The following is a 21,859-nucleotide window of genomic DNA, read 5'->3' on the forward strand; positions in this document are numbered from 1 at the left end:
GCCTCAGAACATTTATGATCAACCATAGACAGTACGTCTTCCCGATTTCCCTTTTCTAACTCCCTTATTCGACCCTACGTGTTCACATAGAAAGTGGGTCACGGGTGTATGATTTATTTAATATGGGATTCGGGGTCTCCGGGAAATAGTTAGAGTCACTAGATAGATTTATTCTCTAGGCTGGTGGAAAAGACTCGAATACAAGGGCCCGCCGGAAAGAATAAAATACGAAGGCTGGGGGCAATAGTTAAAGGGACTAGATAGATAGATTGTGAATCGAGGGTTGAAGGAAAGGATCAAGGAAAAAATATATATTCATTCATAGAGGCTTGGCAATTCCAACCTAGCTTATCGACCTAATTTTCTTCCTTATTTGCTTTCTTCCCTAATCTATATCTCTAGCCTAGCTATCCCTGCTCCACTTAGGTACTGGTGCTTTAATGGCGGAAGTGATGCGGAAGTGCTAATCCCTACTTCTCTTTCGCCTACCAAACCTACCCTCCCTTCCAAGTAAGTCAAAGAAGGGATCTAAATCTTACAAGCTATATTTCCTATCTATATCGTATATAGAGTGTTGGAAATAATACTGAGAGGGGGGGTGAATCAGTATTATACAATTCTTTTAATAGATCTTCTTTGTTTGTTCTTTGAATTATTTTTGCATGTCAGTACCATAAAATAATGAGCATGAACAAAAGAAAACAGATAGTCACACCAAAGAACACAAGATGTAAGGTGGAAACCCAATGTGGGAGAAAACCACCTGCTGCAATATGTCTCTATCTTCTTTCAAATTAGAAACTCATTTTACAATGGTTTTGTACTGGTGCAGTCCTTTACCAGTACGCAGGCTGCAACCTGCAGAGAGCTACAACTCTCTCTCGTTTTCCAGTCTTTCCTGGAAGGGAGCTACAACCCCCTACTTCTTTTCATAAAGCATCAAATGATCATCAAGTACATAAAGGTTACAGTCCACTACAGTTATCAGATCAGAAATAACAGAACTAACCCAGAACACCTTATCAACAGAAAGATTCAATCAACAGAACATTTTAAGACAGGGACGCAGTTTTCCCTTCTGTGGCCTGCGTGCCCACGCACTGTTCCTTTAACCGCACTGCGTACTATTACTGCAGGGACGCACCCAAATATACTATCGCGCCGCGTACTTTTACTATGCGGATGCACCTGAACCTTAGTCGCTCTGCGTACCGACGCAGCTCTCCTTCTTCTGCTCTGCGTACCGACGCAAGTCTCCTGTGTCTGCTCTGCGTACCGACGCAGATCTCCTGTTTTTGCACTGCGTACCCCCGGGCATAGATGATTTCAAGACTTCAGAAGTAACCCAGACAGTCAGATCTACAGATCTGAACATGCGCCGAAGAGATCTCGGTCCATCAGTAGATTCGCCTTGTTTAGATCTAGACCAGATCTAGCCCTCATGAGATATTCAACCCAAAAACATACTCAAGCCAAATGATCTCCTTTGCTTTATATAGGCAAGCTCCTCCTAAAATCATGGAACAATACCACGAGCCGACATCATAGTAACCCAATACCGTCGGCTAAATACCAAGAGTAACACATAAGAAAACCCCACATGTGAATTTCTTTGCTTTGCAATGTGTGCACTGGGGGGACGCACCTCCTGAACGGCTGGCCTGCGTGCCTGGACGCGGTCCCTGCATGGTGTACCTGCGGGTATGCACCTTCTGAACTGATTACCTGCGTACTTCTTAATTTTCAACAAATTGAGAGCCTTGCCACGGGAGTTTCCATCAAGTACAACATCTATAACATATAGCCATACCAGAAACATAATGCCAACAATCTCCCCCTTTGGACTTGATGGCAACCTCACAAACTTCAGCTTCATTCTCCCCCTTTGACATCAAGGGCAAAGGGGTATGCTCCCCCTAAGATCATGCACCCCCTGAAAATGAACCAGATCTGCAGCAAAGAACCATAATCCACCATGAAAGAGATAGAGACATATTGCAGCTATTTCCAAGATCTCCTTCTGACCATCCTCCATAATGCCAACAATGCATTATATGCTCCCCCTGAACCTGTACCATCAAAAAGGTTCAACAATAAGATGATGCATCAACAACCCCCAGCTTTTGCCTGAGGTATTCAAAAGTGTCCCTGGGCAATGGTTTGGTGAAAATATCAGCAACTTGTTCCTTAGAAGGAACATACTCCAACTTGACCTTCTGTTCAAGTACTTGTTCCCGGAGAAAATGGTACTTGATTGGTATGTGCTTGGTTTTTGAATGCATAACCGGATTCTTTGAGATGCTGATTGCACTTGTGTTATCACATAAGATGGGGATAGGTGGTGTACAAGTGATTTGAAAATCCTGCAAAGTCTGCATCATCCAAAGGAGTTGAGTGCAACAAGATGCAGCAGCAACATATTCCGCTTCAGCTGTAGACAAGGCGATCGAACTCTGTTTCTTGCTGAACCAAGATACCAGTCTGGAACCCATAAAGAACGCACCACCACTTGTGCTTTTCCTATCATCCACGCTTCCGGCCCAATCTGCATCTGTATAAGCATGAAGTGTAAGATCTGTATCTCTAGGATACCATAAGCCATAATTTTGAGTCCCTTGAAGATATTTGAAAATTCTCTTCACTGCCTGAAGATGAGTCTCCTTCGGATTTGCCTGAAATCTTCCAACTATTCCAACTGCATGCATGATGTCCGGTCGGGTACCTGTCAAATAAAGTAAACTTCCAATCATAGATCTGTAGGTTGGTTGATGTACTGCTGCAGATTCATCATTTGCACTGAGGCTACATCCTGTGACCATGGGTGTACATACTGGTTTTGCATCTTCCATACCATATTTCTTCAAAATCTGTTTGAGATATTTGGTTTGAGATAAAAAGATTCCTCCTTCTTTTTGTTGGATTTGCAAACCAAGGAAATATGTCAATTCTCCTAGCAAAGACATTTCAAATTCTTTCTGCATGACCGAGGCAAAGCTTTGACTCATAGCTTCTTCATTGCTCCCAAAAATAATGTCATCTACATACACAACAAGTATTAGCAATTTGTCATTTTCAACTTTTATATAAAGATTGCTATCTGCTGATCCTTTTGAGAAACCTTGTTGATGAAGATATTTGTCCAAACGGTAGTACCAAGCCCTTGGAGCTTGTTTGAGACCATAGAGAGCCTTTTTCAATCTGCATACAAGATTTGGATCATTTCCAAGAATGAACCCATCTGGCTGTTCAATGTATACTTCTTCTTCCAAGTCTCCATTCAGAAAGGCTGATTTCACGTCCATTTGAAATACTTTGAAGTTTTGAAAACTTGAGAGAGCAAGGAACATTCGGATGGCCTCAAGTCTTGCAACAGGAGCAAAGGTTTCTTCAAAGTCTATTGCTTCTTGCTGCGCATACCCTTTACAAACAAGTCTGGCTTTGTTTCTAATTACTTCCCCGTTTTCATTCAATTTGTTTTTGAAGGCCCATTTTGTTCCGATAACATTCTTATCCTTTGGTCTAGGAACCAGCTCCCAAGTGTTGTTCTTTTCGATTTGCTCAAGTTCTTCATCCATTGCTTTCACCCAACATTCATCTTTGCATGCCTCTTTCACATTTTGTGGTTCAGTGGAGGAGAGTAATGCCAAATAGCTTGAGGCTTCTGCAACTGTTCTTCTTGTTTGTACACCTGCTTCTTTCTTCCCCACAATCTGAGATTCTGGATGATTCTTCTGAACATATCTGGATGGGTTTTCTCTTCTATTCTTGTCTTCTCCTCTGGTTCTTCTTGAGGTTCTTCTTCTTCATCATTCTGTCTTTGAGGGTAGCCTTCATCTTCTTCGATGTCTTCATGATGTACTTGCCTAGGAATGTATCCCTTCTCATCAACCACTACATCAATGCTGTCAACAATTCTGCCAAGTCTTTTATTGTAGCATTTGTATGCTTTGCTATGTGGAGAGTAACCAAGAAGAATGCCTTCATCTGCTCTAGGTTCAAGTTTGCCAAGCTGCTCATCAGTATTCTTGATATAGCATTTGCTCCCAAAGATTTTGAAGTGCTTTACCGAAGGAGTCTTACCATTCCAGAGTTCATGAGGAGTTTGAGTGCTGTTCACCCGGACATTTGTTTTGTTGAGAATAACAACCGCAGCATGTGCAACTTCACCCCAGAAAGTTGCGGGAGTTCCTGATTCATCAAGCATAGCATGAGCCATTTGTTGGACTGTTCTGTTCATTCTTTCCACAACTCCATTTTGCTGAGGAGTTCTAGCTGTAGAGAATTCTCTTCTTATCCCATGTTCTTCACAGAAATCGAAAAATTCATTTGAAGTAAACTCCCCACCTCTGTCGGATCTGAGGCACTTAATTTTGCGACCTGATTCATTTTCAACCAAGGCTTTGAAGGATTTGAATTTTTCGAATGCTTCATCTTTGTGCTTCATAAGTCCTAGCCAGACAAACCTGGAGAAATCGTCAATGAATAATATCAAGTATTCTTCTCCTCTAGGTGTTCTTTTCCTGAATGGACCGCATGTATCTGTATGTACTAGCTCAAGAGGCATGCTAGCTGATCCTTCCTTCTCTGGAAAGTTAGTTCTGGTTTGTTTTCCAAACTGACATGATTTGCATATGGTGTTGTCAGGAATTTTGATATCTGGAAGATCGCGAACTGCCTGATATTTGCATGCTTTCCTTATTTGTGAAAAGCTTAGATGCCCCAGCCTCCGATGCCATAACCAGTGCTCATCATCCTTGCTCAGATAACATTGTTGTTGTCCTTCTTCAAATATGTACAGATTATTTGGAGTTCTTTTGCCTTTGATCACTGTTTTACCTGTATCAAGATCACGAACAAGACATCCATTTGATCTGAATATAACCTCGGTTCTTTGATTACACATCTGGCTGACACTTAGAAGATTATGCTTCAATCCATCAACATACAAAACATTTCCAGCCTTGACTTTTTCTTTTAACTGAGCAATGCCTTTTCCTTTTATAGTTGCAGGAGTATCATTTCCAAAAGAGACTTTCTTTCCCTTTTCTAGAGCAGAATAAGACTCAAGTTTTTCTTTATCACCTGTCATATGCTTCGAACATCCACTGTCAATGTACCATAGATTTTCCTATCCCTCTGCATAGAATGCTATCCCACATCTTTCTGTTTGAGGTTCCTTTATTCTCCATGTTTTGGTGCCTGAGGCTTGTTCCTTTTTCTGCTGAAACCTGCTCCTGCATTCAGAGTCTTCATGACCAAAGTTATTGCAAATAGAGCATTCAACTTCATTTTCAAGAACTGAAAAGTTGTTATAGGTCCTTTTTGTAATCCCTGTCATACTTCTTTGTTTTTGAGCTTCCCTAGTCATGATCGTTTTATATGCAACACATTGAGCTGCTTTGTGACCAAAGTTGTGGCAAGAAAAGCATTGTCCATTGAAAAAACTTCTGCGGTTATTGAATCTACCAGCCAACTGATTGTAATTTTCATCTATTCTTGAACCAAATTGAGAAGATTTTACCTGTTGTTGGTTGTAGCTTTTGTTCACCCTTAAGATGGATTGCCCTTGATAGTTTCTGTTTGTAATTCGTCCCTGCTTTACCTGTTGATCTTCATTGTTCTTTTGCTCATTTCTTCTTGCTGCATCGAGATAACTTTTTGAGGTGGATGCTTGAGAAGTTTCTCCATTATAGCCCAGACCTGTCTTGTTTAGTGGAGACCACTGCACATTGATAATCTCATCCAAAGTTTCAGATCCTTTGACAAACTTGAGATTAATAGCTTTTGTTTTCTCAATCTCTTTTCTAAGACCAACAATTTCACCTTCTAGTTTTTCAAGATGTTTTTCCTTTTCATCAATTTGAAATTGTAGAGTATCAATGATCATGTTCTTTTCTTCTATACATCTCTTGAGTCTAGTAATTTCATCATACAGGTTATCCACATCTACAGCATCCATATAATCATCATCTTCAAATGCCATTAATAACTTATATTCATTACCTTGTTCATCTTCATCACTGTTTGATAGACCATCACTATCTTCATGAGTGTAGTAGCTTTTCTTATTTGCGTTCTGTTTCTTGTTCCATCTAGCAGGTTCCTTTCCTTTATCCTTATGAGGACATTTTGCAGCATAATGACCTACTCTTCCACAAGCAAAGCATTTAAAAGGTAACTTACCTCTGAACCTTCCAGAACCCCTTTGAAGATTTCTGACAAAATTTGATTCTTCTTCCTCTTCTTCTGGGATGTGGCTTGCTTCATAATAATCTCCTTTGCCTGATGCCTTGAAAGCAGCTTCTCTTCTGTCTGATGGACCTCCCTTTCTCATTTCATAAGCAGTTAGAATTCCATGTAGCTGAGACATAGTAAGAATTCGTAGATTTTCCTTTTCTTCTATTGCAAATACTTTAGATTCAAACTTGGGGGACAATGATCTTAGGACCTTTTCAACCACAATAGCCTCTTTTATTTCTTCACCCAAATTTTTCATACAATTAACAACCTCATCTACCCGAAGAAAATAGTTAGCCACACTTTCATCATTATACATTTTGAGAGTCTCATACTGAATTCTGAGAGTTTGAAGTTTAGCACGCTTTACCTGTTCGTCTCCTTCATAGCTCGTGACAATTTTGTCCCATATCTCTTTTGCGGATTTATAGTGCATTACCTTCATGAATTCTGATTGAGATATACATCCTAATAGAGTACTGACTGCTTTCGCATTTGTTTCATACTTCTTTTTCTCGGCTGCATCTGTAGGAGTAGCTGAAGGAAAAGCATAGCCTGTCTCTACAATGTCCCAAACTTCTGTACCAAGAGATTGAAGATAGGCAGTAACTCTTACCTTCCAATAGTTGAAGTTTGTCCCATCAAAAACCGGTGGCCTGATTGATGCTTCTCTCTCGTAGTTGCTCATGATGAACGATCTACCTTCAAGCGATCAAGCTTCTCTGAAGGACCTGCTCTAATACCAATTGTTGGAAATAATACTGAGAGGGGGGGTGAATCAGTATTATACAATTCTTTTAATAGATCTTCTTTGTTTGTTCTTTGAATTATTTTTGCATGTCAGTACCATAAAATAATGAGCATGAACAAAAGAAAACAGATAGTCACACCAAAGAACACAAGATGTAAGGTGGAAACCCAATGTGGGAGAAAACCACCTGCTGCAATATGTCTCTATCTTCTTTCAAATTAGAAACTCCTTTTACAATGGTTTTGTACTGGTGCAGTCCTTTACCAGTACGCAGGCTGCAACCTGCAGAGAGCTACAACTCTCTCTCGTTTTCCAGTCTTTCCTGGAAGGGAGCTACAACCCCCTACTTCTTTTCATAAAGCATCAAATGATCATCAAGTACATAAAGGTTACAGTCCACTACAGTTATCAGATCAGAAATAACAGAACTAACCCAGAACACCTTATCAACAAAAAGATTCAATCAACAGAACATTTTAAGACAGGGACGCAGTTTTCCCTTCTGTGGCCTGCGTGCCCACGCACTGTTCCTTTAACCGCACTGCGTACTATTACTGCAGGGACGCACCCAAATATACTATCGCGCCGCGTACTTTTACTATGCGGACGCACCTGAACCTTAGTCGCTCTGCGTACCGACGCAGCTCTCCTTCTTCTGCTCTGCGTACCGACGCAAGTCTCCTGTGTCTGCTCTGCGTACCGACGCAGATCTCCTGTTTCTGCACTGCGTACCCCCGGGCATAGATGATTTCAAGACTTCAGAAGTAACCCAGACAGTCAGATCTACAGATCTGAACATGCGCCGAAGAGATCTCGGTCCATCAGTAGATTCGCCTTGTTTAGATCTAGACCAGATCTAGCCCTCATGAGATATTCAACTCAAAAACATACTTAAGCCAAATGATCTCCTTTGCTTTATATAGGCAAGCTCCTCCTAAAATCATGGAACAATACCACGAGCCGACACCATAGTAACCCAATACCGTCGGCTAAATACCAAGAGTAACACATAAGAAAACCCCACATGTGAATTTCTTTGCCTTGAAATGTGTGCACTGGGGGGACGCACCTCCTGAACGGCTGGCCTGCGTGCCTGGACGCGGTCCCTGCATGGTGTACCTGCGGGTACGCACCTTCTGAACTGATTACCTGCGTACTTCTTAATTTTCAACAAATTGAGAGCCTTGCCACGGGAGTTGCCATCAAGTACAACATCTGTAACATATAGCCATACCAGAAACATAATGCCAACATAGAGAGCCTACCAAAAATAGCCCATCAACCCTAAATTATCCTCCCTTCCAAGTAAGTCAAAGAAGAAATCTTCTCTTTCCAGGCTTCCTTCTCCATCCATCTATTTTGTCCATCTATCTCTCGTCTATCTCCCCTTGTTGTCTTCACCATCTATATCATCTGCCTAGATATCCTCCCCATCTATATCGCCTACACCAAATTGACTAGCTACCAAATATAACAAACCCGGTGCCCGAACCTACACCCATTAAAATGTTCTCATTCATCTAGTTAGTTTCTTTAGAAACCATCCTAATAGCCTAGTTTTATTCCCATGTTCTCCTGGACAGCCTACCAAAAATGGCACATATTAGAATATGTTACATGCCTTCTCCTTTTGTTCGTAAGGAAGGTGATCCCAACCTCACTGTCCAACCACTGTGATGGATGGGCCCGGCTTGGGATGCATAAAAGACATTCTTATCGAGAACCAGAGTCTCTCGGTCAAAGGAAGGCTATTCTTTATCGGGTAGGGAGTCAATCCACTTCTCGAATCACGACAACTATAGATAATTGTCGATCAGTTTCCTTAACAACTGAAGTGGGAGAGGCTATACTAGAAAGTCATAGCCAGGTAAGGGCAATCCAACCACAACTATAGATAGTTGAATCCCATTCCAACCAATACCAATCATAGGGTCGACGCTCCCCACCACTGAGAGGGAAATCATTTTATCAGCTACTATCAATTTGTAAATTTGGATTAATGGATTGAAATCCAAATGCCACCCCCTCAAATTTGGAGATCTATCATCTCCCTAAATGTAATCTCCTCTTATATATGAGATTTTGCATTTTGTTTCCCATGTCTGTCGTTCCTTATTTAAAAATCTATGTATGAAGTTCTAACAGTTCATAATCCATTCCCTATTATTGAAAGAGAGGATAATATTACTAGTATAGATCATTGCAAATATAGCGTTACATATCCCCATATTACATTGAAATGAGAGCTATATGGGTCTAATCCAGTTCTAAGTGAGTGTAAGGTAGATCATTCCCTCTATCATTCATTCTTTGTTGATAGTTTTCATCCTATTAGGCTCATAAATAATCCGCTCACTATGGTTTGGTTTCAATCCAATCTCTTATTATCTTTCCACGAGCACTATGTATTCTCTTCACTCATTGTATTAGTTGCTCTGCCTGGTACGCTCTCCTCTTATTGGTGACACACTCCTTTTAGGTCGTTAATGGGAAATGTATTAAGATAGAAAGCATAAAGGATTCATATGGTATGGATTCTCTGTCGATAAAATGATATAATGGGAGTGTAGCGACCTCTCTTAAATAATAAATGAGAAGGGTAGAGAGAAGAAGTGTAGAAATAATAAGTGTATAGATAGAGTAGGAGAGAAGGAAGAGGGAGTAGGGATATATAATAGAGGTAAGAGAGAAGGCCAAGCAGCAGCAGCATTGGAACCGTCATTATTCCCATCATTCCCAAGATCATTCCTAGCATCACTCGAACACGGGATTCCCATCAGCATCATTCTAACCGGCAGCAATCCCAGAGCACTATGGCTATTCCCCTCCCCAAAGGCGATCAGTCAAAATATAAGCGTAAGAGAACCAAGGTTCCGTTAAGGTATAAGTGTATGAGAAACAATGTTCCACTAGTCGTCCCAGTCCCAGTCCTAGGGAAGGGGTGGGTTTGGAACCGATTTCACTTCTGCTTCACCAGGGTTGGTCGAAGGCCAATCACTCACTCACTGTGTTCGGCCTTTGGAGGAGATCAAGGTGAAAAAGCAAAGGCCCTTTTTTAGACTCCCATTGTTTTGACTAACCTAAGCGGCCCCGTACTGGATCCTGAACTTTTCACCAATGCACGTATATAAAGCTAACTGTGAATAAGCCGAAACAACAAAAAAAACTGAAGTAACAGAACCAATTGCTTAATCTATTGTGTCATCGGCTGTTGCTTGCTTGGATGCTCAGAATGTGGCTACCTTCATTGTAGATTTACTGCAACCAGATATGCTCGAAATGGATCTACCTATGATGAATCCAATGCTCTCTTTCAGCCAAGAATGTGCTATGCCCTCTGAACTCTCCTATTGGTGATTCAATGGGGGGTACTGGCTCTCAAACTAGAATGCTTGGATGTTTTCTTAGTAACCCTCTATCTGATTCATGATGATCATCATCTTAACCTGGTAAACAGCTTTCACCTATAGACCAGGGCTTAGGGCGGGTTGTGCTTTATAGTCAAATGAAAATATCCAAGAAAGATGGATGATTGTAACCTTAAAGCTAATCAGGGTGCATGAAAACACTAGGGATAGACAGAGCCAGCGCTGAGCCAAACTAAGCAGGAATGATTGGATAGGGTGAATAGGAGTATATAGGATGCCTGTACTCATAAGGTAGGTAAAGAAAAATAAGAAAATACTCGATCCAATAAATCACCACCCTTTCACAAGTACTACGAGTCATTCCTGTTCCCCTGATCACCCCAATTACTTATATGTCGCTCAAGGCTGCTTTTGGTCAAAAGTGCTTTGTAAATGAATCCGAGCAGTTAGAAGCCCTTACGAATGGATTGATACAAGAGGACGAAAACCGCCCCTGACCTCGAAATATTCATAATCATTCAGGACTGCCTTGCTCTTGTTGCTTTTAGGTAAACTTCAATTGGTTAAAATCCATCGACTAATATTCTTAGGATGGTTATAGACTAGAGGTGGTCTGCTACCAATGCAGATTTGTTTGGGTCCTCCAATTCACTCAAAGTGATGATGACGAATCCTTTACCTCAAGAATCTAAGATCGTATCCCGAGAATGTGATCTCTCGAGCATGATCATCGAGACCATAGTGGATTCTTGTGCTCAACTAGGAACACAAGGATAGTTGAGTCGATTCGAAAGAGGTATCAATCAATCAAACGAGTATACGCTTTTCACTTTGTAGAGTAGTAACTTCTATAAAATACGATGAGAGGATCAGGCTCGGATGGATTGGGCTCTTCAATGCTCTCACAGAGGAAGGGGGTGGGTGGGGCCAAGCGATAAGATCTTTTCTTTCAAGCGGTTCTCCAAGCAGTATCATTCAGGCATGCCCGATAAGGTCAACCAGGCAGGCGAGGGGGGTAGTGGGTGGTACGGCTGGCTGGCATGAAAGAAAGACAGGCTTACGATAAGTTTTGAACTTCGACTCGAATGAGTACTTTAACTATGATATTATCATAAGTTCTCTCCTTGATGTTCTCTGATGCTCTCTCCTTGATGTTCTCTTTACTCCTATCCCTGTATTTCCCGACGCTATTATTGCCTTTGCCACTTTTTCTCTATGCTGTTGTAACCCCCGCTGGTTCATATGCTTGGTCTCGATATGGAATCAGAACAACGGGCTATGATGCGTACTTTGCAATGAATGAGAGTAATGACTATAGCGTAAACCACTTACTACTTTGCTCGTTCAGAATCAATGGGTTCGGGGTTAATGGAACGAATAACAACCAAAAACCCCTGCCCATGCCCTTGTTACAGGGTAAGATTCTTTCTCCTTTGCCTCTGTAGGCTATGGTTATGGAATTGGAAGGAATGCTACGGGCTATGAGTAATAAACGAGGTCCCCTAGCCCTTACTTTTGTAATCCTCCCGACGTAATCTACATAGTTTCATAGAGCCCTAGTGTAAATCACCCTTTGATATTTCAGAATATATATGGTTGAAAAGATCAGTTGGTATGTCAGACCCAGTAGAAGGCATCTAGCCCCAACCACTTTTTTCTCCCTACGGTCCCTTAAGATTGGTGATTGACAGGAAATAGGAAATGCTTTTGTGTGGTTTTGTTGGTCTTCCTGAGGGAGATATACGAACAAAGAGAATCAATAGAGCACCCCACTGATGGCATCATCAATAGATAGCAGCTTGACAACAATGCGATCGACCTCGACGAAAATATGTATGTTTCTCGTCGGGTAACCTTGTCTATTAAGTATGAAACACCATATCGTTATTGTGAATCTGGTTCTGAGCAAGCAACAAGAACTGAGATGGATTTCAGATGCAAGCTGTGTTTCAACTTCGGCTATCCAAGCCTCCTCTCTATGGTGATGTTGCATCTATCGACACGTTCGTTCTACAGATAGCTGGTAAACAAAATCAACAAAAAAAAAGAGTTATTCCCAGCCCAATATATAAGTGCTTCCTTTTGTTACTAAGCTTAGTCATCATGGGAGGCAGGTGTATTGCCATTCCTCTGCCTGCAACACCACCCCAAGATGCCATAGCTCAATTTTATTATCTTTTCAACTTCATTCCTTCGTATGCCCTTTACGAGGGTTTGGGGGGTCGGCTAGTCCCCTACCCAACTGAAGCCCAACCATTCTAGCCCAGGAATTATATGCCCTCACTTTCATGTAGTTCAAAAGTCCTGATTCAATACGTTATGCCTAAACATTATTGCCACTTCCTTGTCTTCTTGGACTTACTTCTTTGGTTTGGCTTCCTTAGCTTGGCCTTGGCCTTGGCCTTGGGCGTAATAAAGGACTAGGGAAAATGCGGAAGTCTAGGTTCTTGCCAAATGGGTCCTTCAACAATGTTGTTGGTCATTCTCCCTGCTGGCTGGTTGTTCTCCCTCGCCCTTAGGAAGGTTTATTAATCCAACTTCCTCACTTTATTGATGCAATTTGATCCCCAACTTATGGGATAAGGAGAGCAAAAATACACTTTGGATAGTCGGCTGAACGGTCCCCTCACCTATCATATTCACCCAAGCTTGAGGGATATACAAGGGGTCCTCAAGGGTCTCGTCATTAACATAACGAACCATTAGGAATATTAGTTTCTAACAAATGTTTCATGGCCTAACTCATATGCGCCTTAACTGTGAAGAAGAGATAAAATAAAGAAGGAGGGCTGCAAAAAATACCCTCAATTTTTTGCACATCGGAGGTAATGACAAATAATGGCAAAGTGGAAAGTTATGGAAGGGAGGTTAAGAAGCCATCCTTTCAATTTAGTCTTTTGCGGCTATTTAAGGCGTTTTATGGCCACTTTCCACCCCTTAATAATAAGGTAGGGATACGTCGCTTGCCGGTTCGAGTGCTTGCCGAAAGGATAGATTTCGAGTACTTGATTGAGTTCGAATGCTTGTTGGCGGCGTTCAAAAGTTACCCACAACTTTGGTTGATATTTACCCAAGAAAGTTCACCTTAGGGCATCAGTCTCAAGGAACGTTTAGTGGCTCGATAGAGTTGTGGGTCTAGGGAGAGGACCTTATCATATGGAGGGAGTGGTTAGTTGTAACGGGAGGGAGTGATGAAATTCACCGTAGGGGCATATCTACTTCTCTAATGAAATGTGCAAACGTCTCTTAAATACCAAACAATCTACTTCGAATGCATTAAGTGATTAAGCCTAATTAATGTGCTTCTCACAAGGAGGGAATAATCTTAGATATTGTTCTATTATGAAAATAGGGATTAATGCTTTTATGGAGGGCAAGAGTGGTCATCCCTTGTCTTCTCCCCTAGTGCATGAAGGAATAACCCTCATGTGCCTCTCATTAAGCATGTGAGGAGATGAAGAAAGTTGTCAAAATCTCAACTTATATAAAAAAGAGACACTTCTACCAAAAATATCAACTTCTATCCTTACTTCCATGCATGCGAAGTATCAACTTATATCCTCGTCTTGTCACTTATCTGAAGCTGGATTATAGTTTTTTCAATCAATTCTTTTTCTATTATTTCGAAATGCCTTATTCTATCTGAATTCATTTAACCAAATTATGCAATTACGCTTGATCAAATAATTGATTTCATGGACGAGTGCCCTAAGGAAGGCCCTCTTTTTTTCGCCATTCCATTCTAATTTCATGTATACGACTTTTTTCGAGTAGTTTCTTCATGATTCACTTGGGATATCTTAGTTTCAGTCCTGATCTAGAATGAAATGGCTAATTTAGTGATTTTCTCAATGGTGAGAACAATATTTCTGGTGATAAATAACCCATTTTTCCGACTACCACCTCATTGTATTATAATAAATTGATCAATTGGAGCATAATTACTACACGATTGATCAGTGCGGTTCATAGATGGTTTCTTAGGCAAATAACATGATGGCATAGAAAGATCCATAGCCCACGTTGTTAGTTCATCATTCATAGTTGTTAGTTGATTGTTCATAGGGAGAACCAGTTGCAGCATGGTCAATTCCTCTCGGTCAACCTGGACAGTCACCAGCAGCAAAGGAAGCATCTGAGCTGGCACTACTACATGTAGGGGGGTTTTAAGACAATATTTAAGACAATATTTGAGTCAATTGTCTTAACTTAAGACAAAAAGAAACTCAAATATTGTCTCTAAGCGGGTGTCTCAAAATATAATGTCTCAAAAATTTGTCTCTGTAAAGACAATATAGAACACATATTATTATTGTCTCTATAAGACAATTTGATTTGTCTCTCTAGAGACAATTTCATTTGTGTCTCTTTAGAGACAATTACATTTTTTTTCTTTTTAGAGACAATTCCATAATTCAAACTATTGTCTCTCTAGAGACAATATAAAAAATTATTTTAAAAAAATAAATGTCCATAATTCAAACTATTGTCTCTCTAGAGACAATATAAAAAATTATTTAAAAAAAAATAAATGTCCATAATTCAAACTATTGTCTCTCTAGAGACAATATAAAAAATTATTTAAAAAAAATAAATGTCCATAATTCAAACTATTGTCTCTCTAGAGACAATATAAAAAATTATTTAAAAATAAATAAATAAAATCATTTTGAATGTCTGCTGGCCCATATCGTTCTCACCTGGAACAGATTCGTAAGATAATAAGCAGGAATCTTCCACACAATACATACATATAATTTCAGTTCCCCATTAATGATCTTTAAAGGGGAAGTATAAAACAAGGGTGAGAATATTTGCAAATCTATTCCAAACATTAAAATTCAGGCTAGAGTTGGGACTTACATTTATAATACATTTTTGCAATTTCCAAAGACTTAAATTTTAGTAAACAAAGAATGTGTGCTAAAAAAAAATTAAATTAGAATTTAAAAATATTATGCTAAATTTGAACTTAGGTTGATTATAAATTTTAACAAGAAACAAAGTTATCAGTTAATTTTGATCTATAACGATTAAATACAAAGCAATTGTTAAAATTAACCGAAGAAAAGATCTTTATGACGGGAATATGCTTTTATATAATGATCGACATACTTACCCAATGACTATTCGCAATATGACCGTATAAAGCCTATCGTGGAAACAGGAGTTTAAGCCAAATTGCCACTGCAATCATCATTGTGATCCTATTGTTAACTGTGCAGATTCAAAGTCTCAGCTGATATTATAATTTATTATAATTAAAAATAAAAGTGGCTTACGCATGTCCACGAAAGGAAAGCAAGCTGGAAAGCATTCTGCAGGAACCATCAAGCCTTTATGTCATTGTCATAAATATAATAGACACAATTAAGGAAATAAAATTTACAACGCAATTATTTCGATACCTGGAACAGAGTGAAATGGATCAAGAATATAATAAGTTCAGGGTGATCGAACCAAAACAACTTATCGGTTGGCTGCACCACTGGAATTCCTTTAACTACAGAATGTCTCCCTTGAATTGCTAAGGCCATTTCTAATATTATAAGTTGCAGCTTCACTCCAACTATCAAAACTATCTGCACAAGTAATGCAGCAATAAACACGCAGAAGTCAATAGTTGACAACTTTTCTATATCATTAACTTATATCATTAGTAATTCTACTTCCGAACATTTACAGGGACTTACAGCTAAGGGAACGAAGGAGAACCAAAAGTATGAATGCCAGTCTGCTCACCCAGTAATGCAGCCAGTGAAAGAGACAACGTCAGATTCGCTAGTAACAGAAACAAAACTAAACATTGGAGTAAGACAGAGAGTTGTGAAGTCTTACTATGCAAGTGGATAAGCAAAAAGCCCATGGAAAAAGTCCACAGGGGAACACTGCAGATAACACAATAAATGTTGTAGTGTTAGGTAAAAAGCAAGGGGAGGTTTCCCAGAGAAACAAAACAAAAGGAGGACTGAGAAGCGTTGCAGGAGGAAAATCAATTATTATTGCTAGAGACCAAAGTTTTTACGCACAAAAAGTTAATAGAACCTGATTCCAATCACCCTCTTGAAGTCGTCATCCAATGATCTCTTTATATATTTATGAAAATCAAACTTCTTGTTATTTGCAGAGAGATGGGCCTATACAGTACCAAGGAAGAAAATTCACAAGGCAAATCAGATAAATCACGTGAATGAAATGGTTGTTTACATAACCAAGTTGAAATCTAAACGAAGGTTTCAAGTTATGGAGACATACAATGATGAAGCCATGCCGCAAGGTTAGGTAATCAACTTTCCTTATTGACCAAAAGAATTGTCTGAAGAAGCAAACCTGCAATGAATATTAATATTACATGTAAAATGGATTCAAGCAAGATAAATCCCTTGAAAATTTGGAGTATGAATTACTTACCACCCATTTAATAATGGGTGTTCTGCTCCAGAAATTCATATGACGCGTTACAAATGTAGTTTGTTGGGTTAACCTGAACCTTGAAGGATCTGCATGAAACAAATAGCAAGCACGTAGCTGCTTGTTCTTGAGAACAATCTTTCTAAAATTCCTCAAAACGTTATCCAATCGTAAATATTCTTGATGTTTGAACCTAAAATCATTTCACAGGTGTCCCTGTTGAAATTTCCAGATTCGTAACCTAGGTTAGGTGCCATTTTTCAAACATGACAGACTGCAAGACGAGGCCATTTAGAGAAGAAAATTGAAAAGAACTCACCATGTGAACATGGATAATCCATTGTTACTATCTCCTTTTCCCATGCTTTCCAACGCCTCATCTATGACCGAAAATGACTTGTATTTTGAGTTAAAGATGTTTCGAACGCATGAAGATATGAAAGCAAATTCAAACCGAGAAAAAATTTAAATTGAATGACATGGGAGAAGATCAGTTATTTCCCATGGCACTTACTTTTGCTCTTGCTAGGGCGATTGTTAGGACACTATATAACGCATGGACAGTTGCCAACATAAAGATGAAGTAGTGGAGCTGGTTCATGCCAGTGAGGGAGACCAGAGGATACTTACCCTTGAATCAAGAGGGAATGAATAATTATCAAACTATCATAAATATCTTGAATCATATCAAATGGACTAACACGATCTAAGTAACATCTAATAGCATTGGGAAATTCGAATACGCAACATAGAGTTTGGTGTCCACCTCAGAACAATGATCGATAGCAGGAGCCATTGATTATTCCTTTTGACATGGAAGCATACTATAAGCCATTCCTTTCAGTATACAAATCTTAGAAATGGGCTTCTCTCCAATGGTCAGTAGAAACGAGATGAATCCCATAAGCATCAGTTCTGCAATCCAAAAAAGACCATTTAAAATGTATTATGTCAGCCAATGTCATGTGATGCAATCTCATTCTGAAATTCTGAGAGTTGCTAAAAGATAGACTTGCTACAACGATTTGAATACTTCTTATGAACAACTCTCAGCTTATTTCCTCTCGTATTTAGGTGAAATACGCACATTCCCTGGAACAATGCACATAAATGTTATTACCTCAATGTACAGAGTTAAAAAAATGTGCGTACGCCTCCAGACGCTTAGTATGCGCATTAGTATTAGATAAAGATTCAATTCAGATAGGGTGTTAGTAGCTGAGTTCCAACATATAGTTGATCAAGACACAATGTTCTGGCCGTAGCTGATCAACAATGCCTGCCTGTAATTGATGAAGAAATCTAAAATGTCTAGGAGTAGGATTTCTTTAGAAGGGTAAAATCACTAAAAGCATGATGCTTTAAAAATTTTAAGGCTTACTTCAGGTCTGCTTCATAGTAGCTTGTATGAAGGGCAAGTGTTTTGTTCCAACATGGATCCTTCCTCAAAGTGCATCGAGCAGTGTAGACAGCAGCAGCAGCAAGCATTGATGGACTGTAGATAGTCCATGCGCTTTATGGACATATCTTGCCATGCCAAGAACTTAATGTCCAAGAGGCTTATAAAGGGATAAGAGGCAAAAAGAGGAAACAGGCATATTCAACAATAAAATAATAGAACTAACGAGAAGTGAAACACAGCCAAACCACATAGCCTCCAATTCAAATATAAGTAGACAATACTGGCATCCATTGTATGATTGCAAACAACATAAATGTTTTCATGTCATTGTCAATAAAATTGAATGTAGGCTAAGAGCATCATGCTTTGAATTCCCTGAGACTCTAACCAAATATTTTTGTTGAATTTACAATTTCTTTCATCCAATTTACAATTTCTTTCATCCATTAGGACATCAGAACATGTTGGAATAAGAACACAGGGCATACTATTCATGTTCTTGAATATAACTTTAACACCATGTATAATCATAATTCCACAAGGCTTGGTAAGCAATAAGAAGCACTATTTCTATACAGTTAAAAAGTGGCCATCAAAAAATTTGACACAAGTCAACAAGACTAATGGTCCCAATGCACAATTATTTTGGCAAATCAGAAAATACACATCTTTGGGGATGCACACTATTGCAAATCTAGAAATATTTACATTAATCTAGGTGAAGAGAGCAATTCTCCTAGTTAAGCAGATAACTAACTCTCGAAATTCTTCTCTGGCATCTCCGTCACTGTCTTTAAAATTTGAGAATTGTCATCAGTAATACTTCCTTGTGTCCAGCATTTTAACATCTCCAACGCTGCTTTTGGCTGATCCATTGGGACCATATGACTGGCATCATGAACTTGGTGCAGAAAAATAGAAGATTCCGTAAGGAAGAAATTATCTACTTGTACAACGAAATCAAAGATGATCATCGAGTGCCTTTTACCTTGAGAAAACTAAGTGGTCCATAACTGGTTATTAAACCTGATTCCTTATCGTCTACAAGGAAATATTTTGTAGGTGCCTTCTTGAAATTCTCACTTCCAGACCAATCCATGGAATTCACCCATCTTGAATTGCCTGAAAGACACATAATTTGAACAATTAACTTTTCAATTTTGAAGATTAGACTGACAAGCCTGAAAAACACTACTGCAAATAAGTTAATAACAGACTTAACACCTAAATCATAAAGTCATTCTCCAAAACAAAAACAATATGTTATATGTATATAGTATCATTACCTAACCAATTGCAAATGAGATCATATTCTCCTGCATAAACTAGCAACTTAACACCATCCTCCAAGAGTGTTGGAATGCCAACTTCCATATTCTGCATCCAGTCAGTAAGCATAGCTTCATAAACCAAGGGGCTACAGGAGACAAATTTTCAGCTGCCAACCCCCAGGGCATCCCTAACGGAACCCTGGTTTAAGTAATTCTCCATATTTGAAAAATCATAGCACAGGCCACCATTGCACTCCTTCCGAACATCATAGTACTGCAAAATATAAAACAAAATAATGAAAACTAATATAGTAAGATATATAAAACAACGATGACAAACTACATTTTAAGATACAAAATGTTGATAAAATAAACATAATGTCTGGCTGTCCAGTATTTAGAATTTAAGTCTTACATTGATATTCCCAGCTAATGCCATAATGGAATTGAAAATTGAGGTGCACACCAAGTATGATGCAAAGCATGTGATAGTCCCTTCGGTACCTGGCAAGTTATCACACCGGCTATAATCAGAACGTACATTAAGAACCTTCGATAAAGGATCCAGCATAACATCAGCCGTAACCAGTTACTTAAAACACTTCACAAATGGTAACTAAGGATCATAAAGCAAACAACATTTAGCCATCAAGCGTCTCGCAATTTAAAACATAGTAACAAGATTTCAATATGAACACATATAAATCTAGTTCAGTAAACAAAGTATACATCTCATAAATATGAAAATATGCATTTTGTTCCAAATTTTAATAGGATTTTAGCCCCATGAAAAAATATTCCTTGAAATTTGATGACTAGTTTATATTTATAGGTGTCTATTTCTGAGATTTTTGGGCTGCTTTTTATGGATTAAAGGTCTACAAGTATCAAATACATGAGATATATTATCAAAAACGATAAAAAGTGGACCATACTGCAAAATGTTTGTAAAAACACACAATAAACAAGAAAGAACTAACTAGAGGAGGGAAAAGCATCACCTATGCACAATATTTTGAGATCCAGATAAGCCTTCACTACTGTTATGGAAAACGCTTGCACCAACAACTTAAAAAATACATTGAATATTTCAAAAACCACATCAACAAACAAGCCTTCCATAGCGGATAAGTGTTCAAAGCCCTTAACACAAATTTTATGGATTGTACTTGCTCATTATGTACTGAAGCAAACACAGTTCAACCAAGAAGAATGCTAGATTTTCCATCTGAATAATAGATAGTACGACTTGTCAGTACAGCAGGGTATTATTAGGAATACAATAAAGAAAAGTAATTTAAAACATGAATGCTAGATGTTATGAGGCATTTTCGAAAGTAGATTTGATCAATGCCACACAGGCTGCTTTCAACAATATAAAAAGTGGTGTCATTCAAAACTTTACCACTTTGTTGGAATTAGCTACCTTTAGAAACCTGAGGAGGAATACATATGGCCGAGTGGGAACTATAAGCTTGAATTTCAATTGCTTTAAACTCCTGCGAAGAGTTATTATCAATTGATCAGTCAATCTAAATGTTTGGAGACTATGTTGCAATCAATGACAAAGAATTATCAGTTAGAGCTAATTACCATGGCCACTATCTGTTCTGACGTGCATTCATTTGGGAAGATGCGGATGAAGTCATTGACCTGTAGCCAAGTATAAACCAACTCTTATCAATATTGTGTTACCTATTATAATATAATTTTTGTGCTGATTCCAGCATAAAGCGTAATCTTCTGTAGGAGTAGATATTGCTGGTGTATGTACTTTTATACAGCCAACAAAGTGTTCTTTTAATTAGATATATACACATCCTTTCTTACAGATGTCATCAAGTCATCCTACCTATGGAGGACAGACTTCTTCATATTTGCTAGCTATAAACATTGCAGCGATAGCAAGTAATGACAAATTCTTCCTTGCAATACTCTGAATAGAAAGGTATCTGTCAATGATGTTCACAGTGAGATACAACGTCTCTGGCATTAATTCCAATTCCAAATGCACCTGAAAATTTTAAGATTTTGATGTCAGGCCTAAGAGATAGACCATATAAATCTCTTTTCAATCTAAGTTTGACAGCAAATGGAAGTTGGAACTAGCATAGGAACAAAGTTGTACCTCCACCAACCAATCAATCACGACTGCCCTCATCTTTGCGTTGATTTTAACCTGGTTTCTCATATAATCTGGAGGTACGCAACTCACATCCTGGGCATACATGAATGCCAAATTTTAGTTAAGGAAAATAAAACTTTACCTTCACCCTAACAAGAAACTGCAATCATTGACAGAGAAACATACCTCAATTATCCTATATAATTTGTATATATCTTCAACGTATTCAACAACTGCCAATTGGTTTTCAATGTTTCCATCATCAATGCTAGGAAGCACCTGATGGGAATCCCT

The 21,859-nt window shown here is 38.9% G+C and overlaps 2 protein-coding genes across 2 annotated transcripts; both read right to left on the minus strand.

Annotated features, from left to right (window-relative positions):
- Window positions 1-15,638: 15,638 nt before the first annotated feature.
- Window positions 15,639-16,471, minus strand: LOC149139854 (MLO-like protein). Its single transcript, XM_089453179.1, has 3 exons — window positions 16,195-16,471; window positions 16,050-16,090; window positions 15,639-15,938 (listed from the first exon to the last, which is right to left on the minus strand). The coding sequence occupies exons 1-3, from the start codon at window positions 16,220-16,222 to the stop codon at window positions 15,753-15,755; spliced, it is 255 nt and encodes an 84-aa protein (XP_089309305.1). The 5' UTR covers window positions 16,223-16,471; the 3' UTR covers window positions 15,639-15,752.
- A 2,450-nt stretch (window positions 16,472-18,921) lies between these two features.
- LOC149139855 (serine carboxypeptidase-like) lies at window positions 18,922-19,945 on the minus strand. The gene is made up of 4 exons (XM_089450838.1): window positions 19,856-19,945; window positions 19,456-19,714; window positions 19,158-19,291; window positions 18,922-19,035 (listed from the first exon to the last, which is right to left on the minus strand). Exons 2-4 carry the CDS (start codon window positions 19,565-19,567, stop codon window positions 18,922-18,924), a joined length of 360 nt encoding a protein of 119 aa, XP_089306964.1. The 5' UTR covers window positions 19,568-19,714; window positions 19,856-19,945.
- Window positions 19,946-21,859: the final 1,914 nt, after the last annotated feature.

Source organism: Pinus tabuliformis, chromosome X (assembly GCF_031772625.1).
Source record: "Pinus tabuliformis cultivar Carrire ecotype Pingquan chromosome X, CPIR1, whole genome shotgun sequence".
Taxonomy (NCBI): Eukaryota; Viridiplantae; Streptophyta; class Pinopsida; order Pinales; family Pinaceae; genus Pinus; species Pinus tabuliformis.

Bases quoted from the DNA above. Each gene is read 5' to 3' on its own strand.
- LOC149139854 (XM_089453179.1), bottom strand. From the start codon at position 16,222: ATGGGCTTTTTGCTTATCCACTTGCATA. The intron at 16,091-16,194 runs GTAAGACTTCAC...CTGGGTGAGCAG, and splicing joins TTTGCTTATCCACTTGCATA to ACTGGCATTCATACTTTTGG. The intron at 15,939-16,049 runs GTAAGTCCCTGT...TTACTTGTGCAG, and splicing joins TCTCCTTCGTTCCCTTAGCT to ATAGTTTTGATAGTTGGAGT.
- LOC149139855 (XM_089450838.1), bottom strand. From the start codon at position 19,567: ATGCTTACTGACTGGATGCAGAATATGGAAGTTGGCATTCCAACACTC. The intron at 19,292-19,455 runs GTAATGATACTA...TGTGTCTTTCAG, and splicing joins TCTCATTTGCAATTGGTTAG to GCAATTCAAGATGGGTGAAT. The intron at 19,036-19,157 runs GTAAAAGGCACT...CCAATGGATCAG, and splicing joins GACCACTTAGTTTTCTCAAG to CCAAAAGCAGCGTTGGAGAT.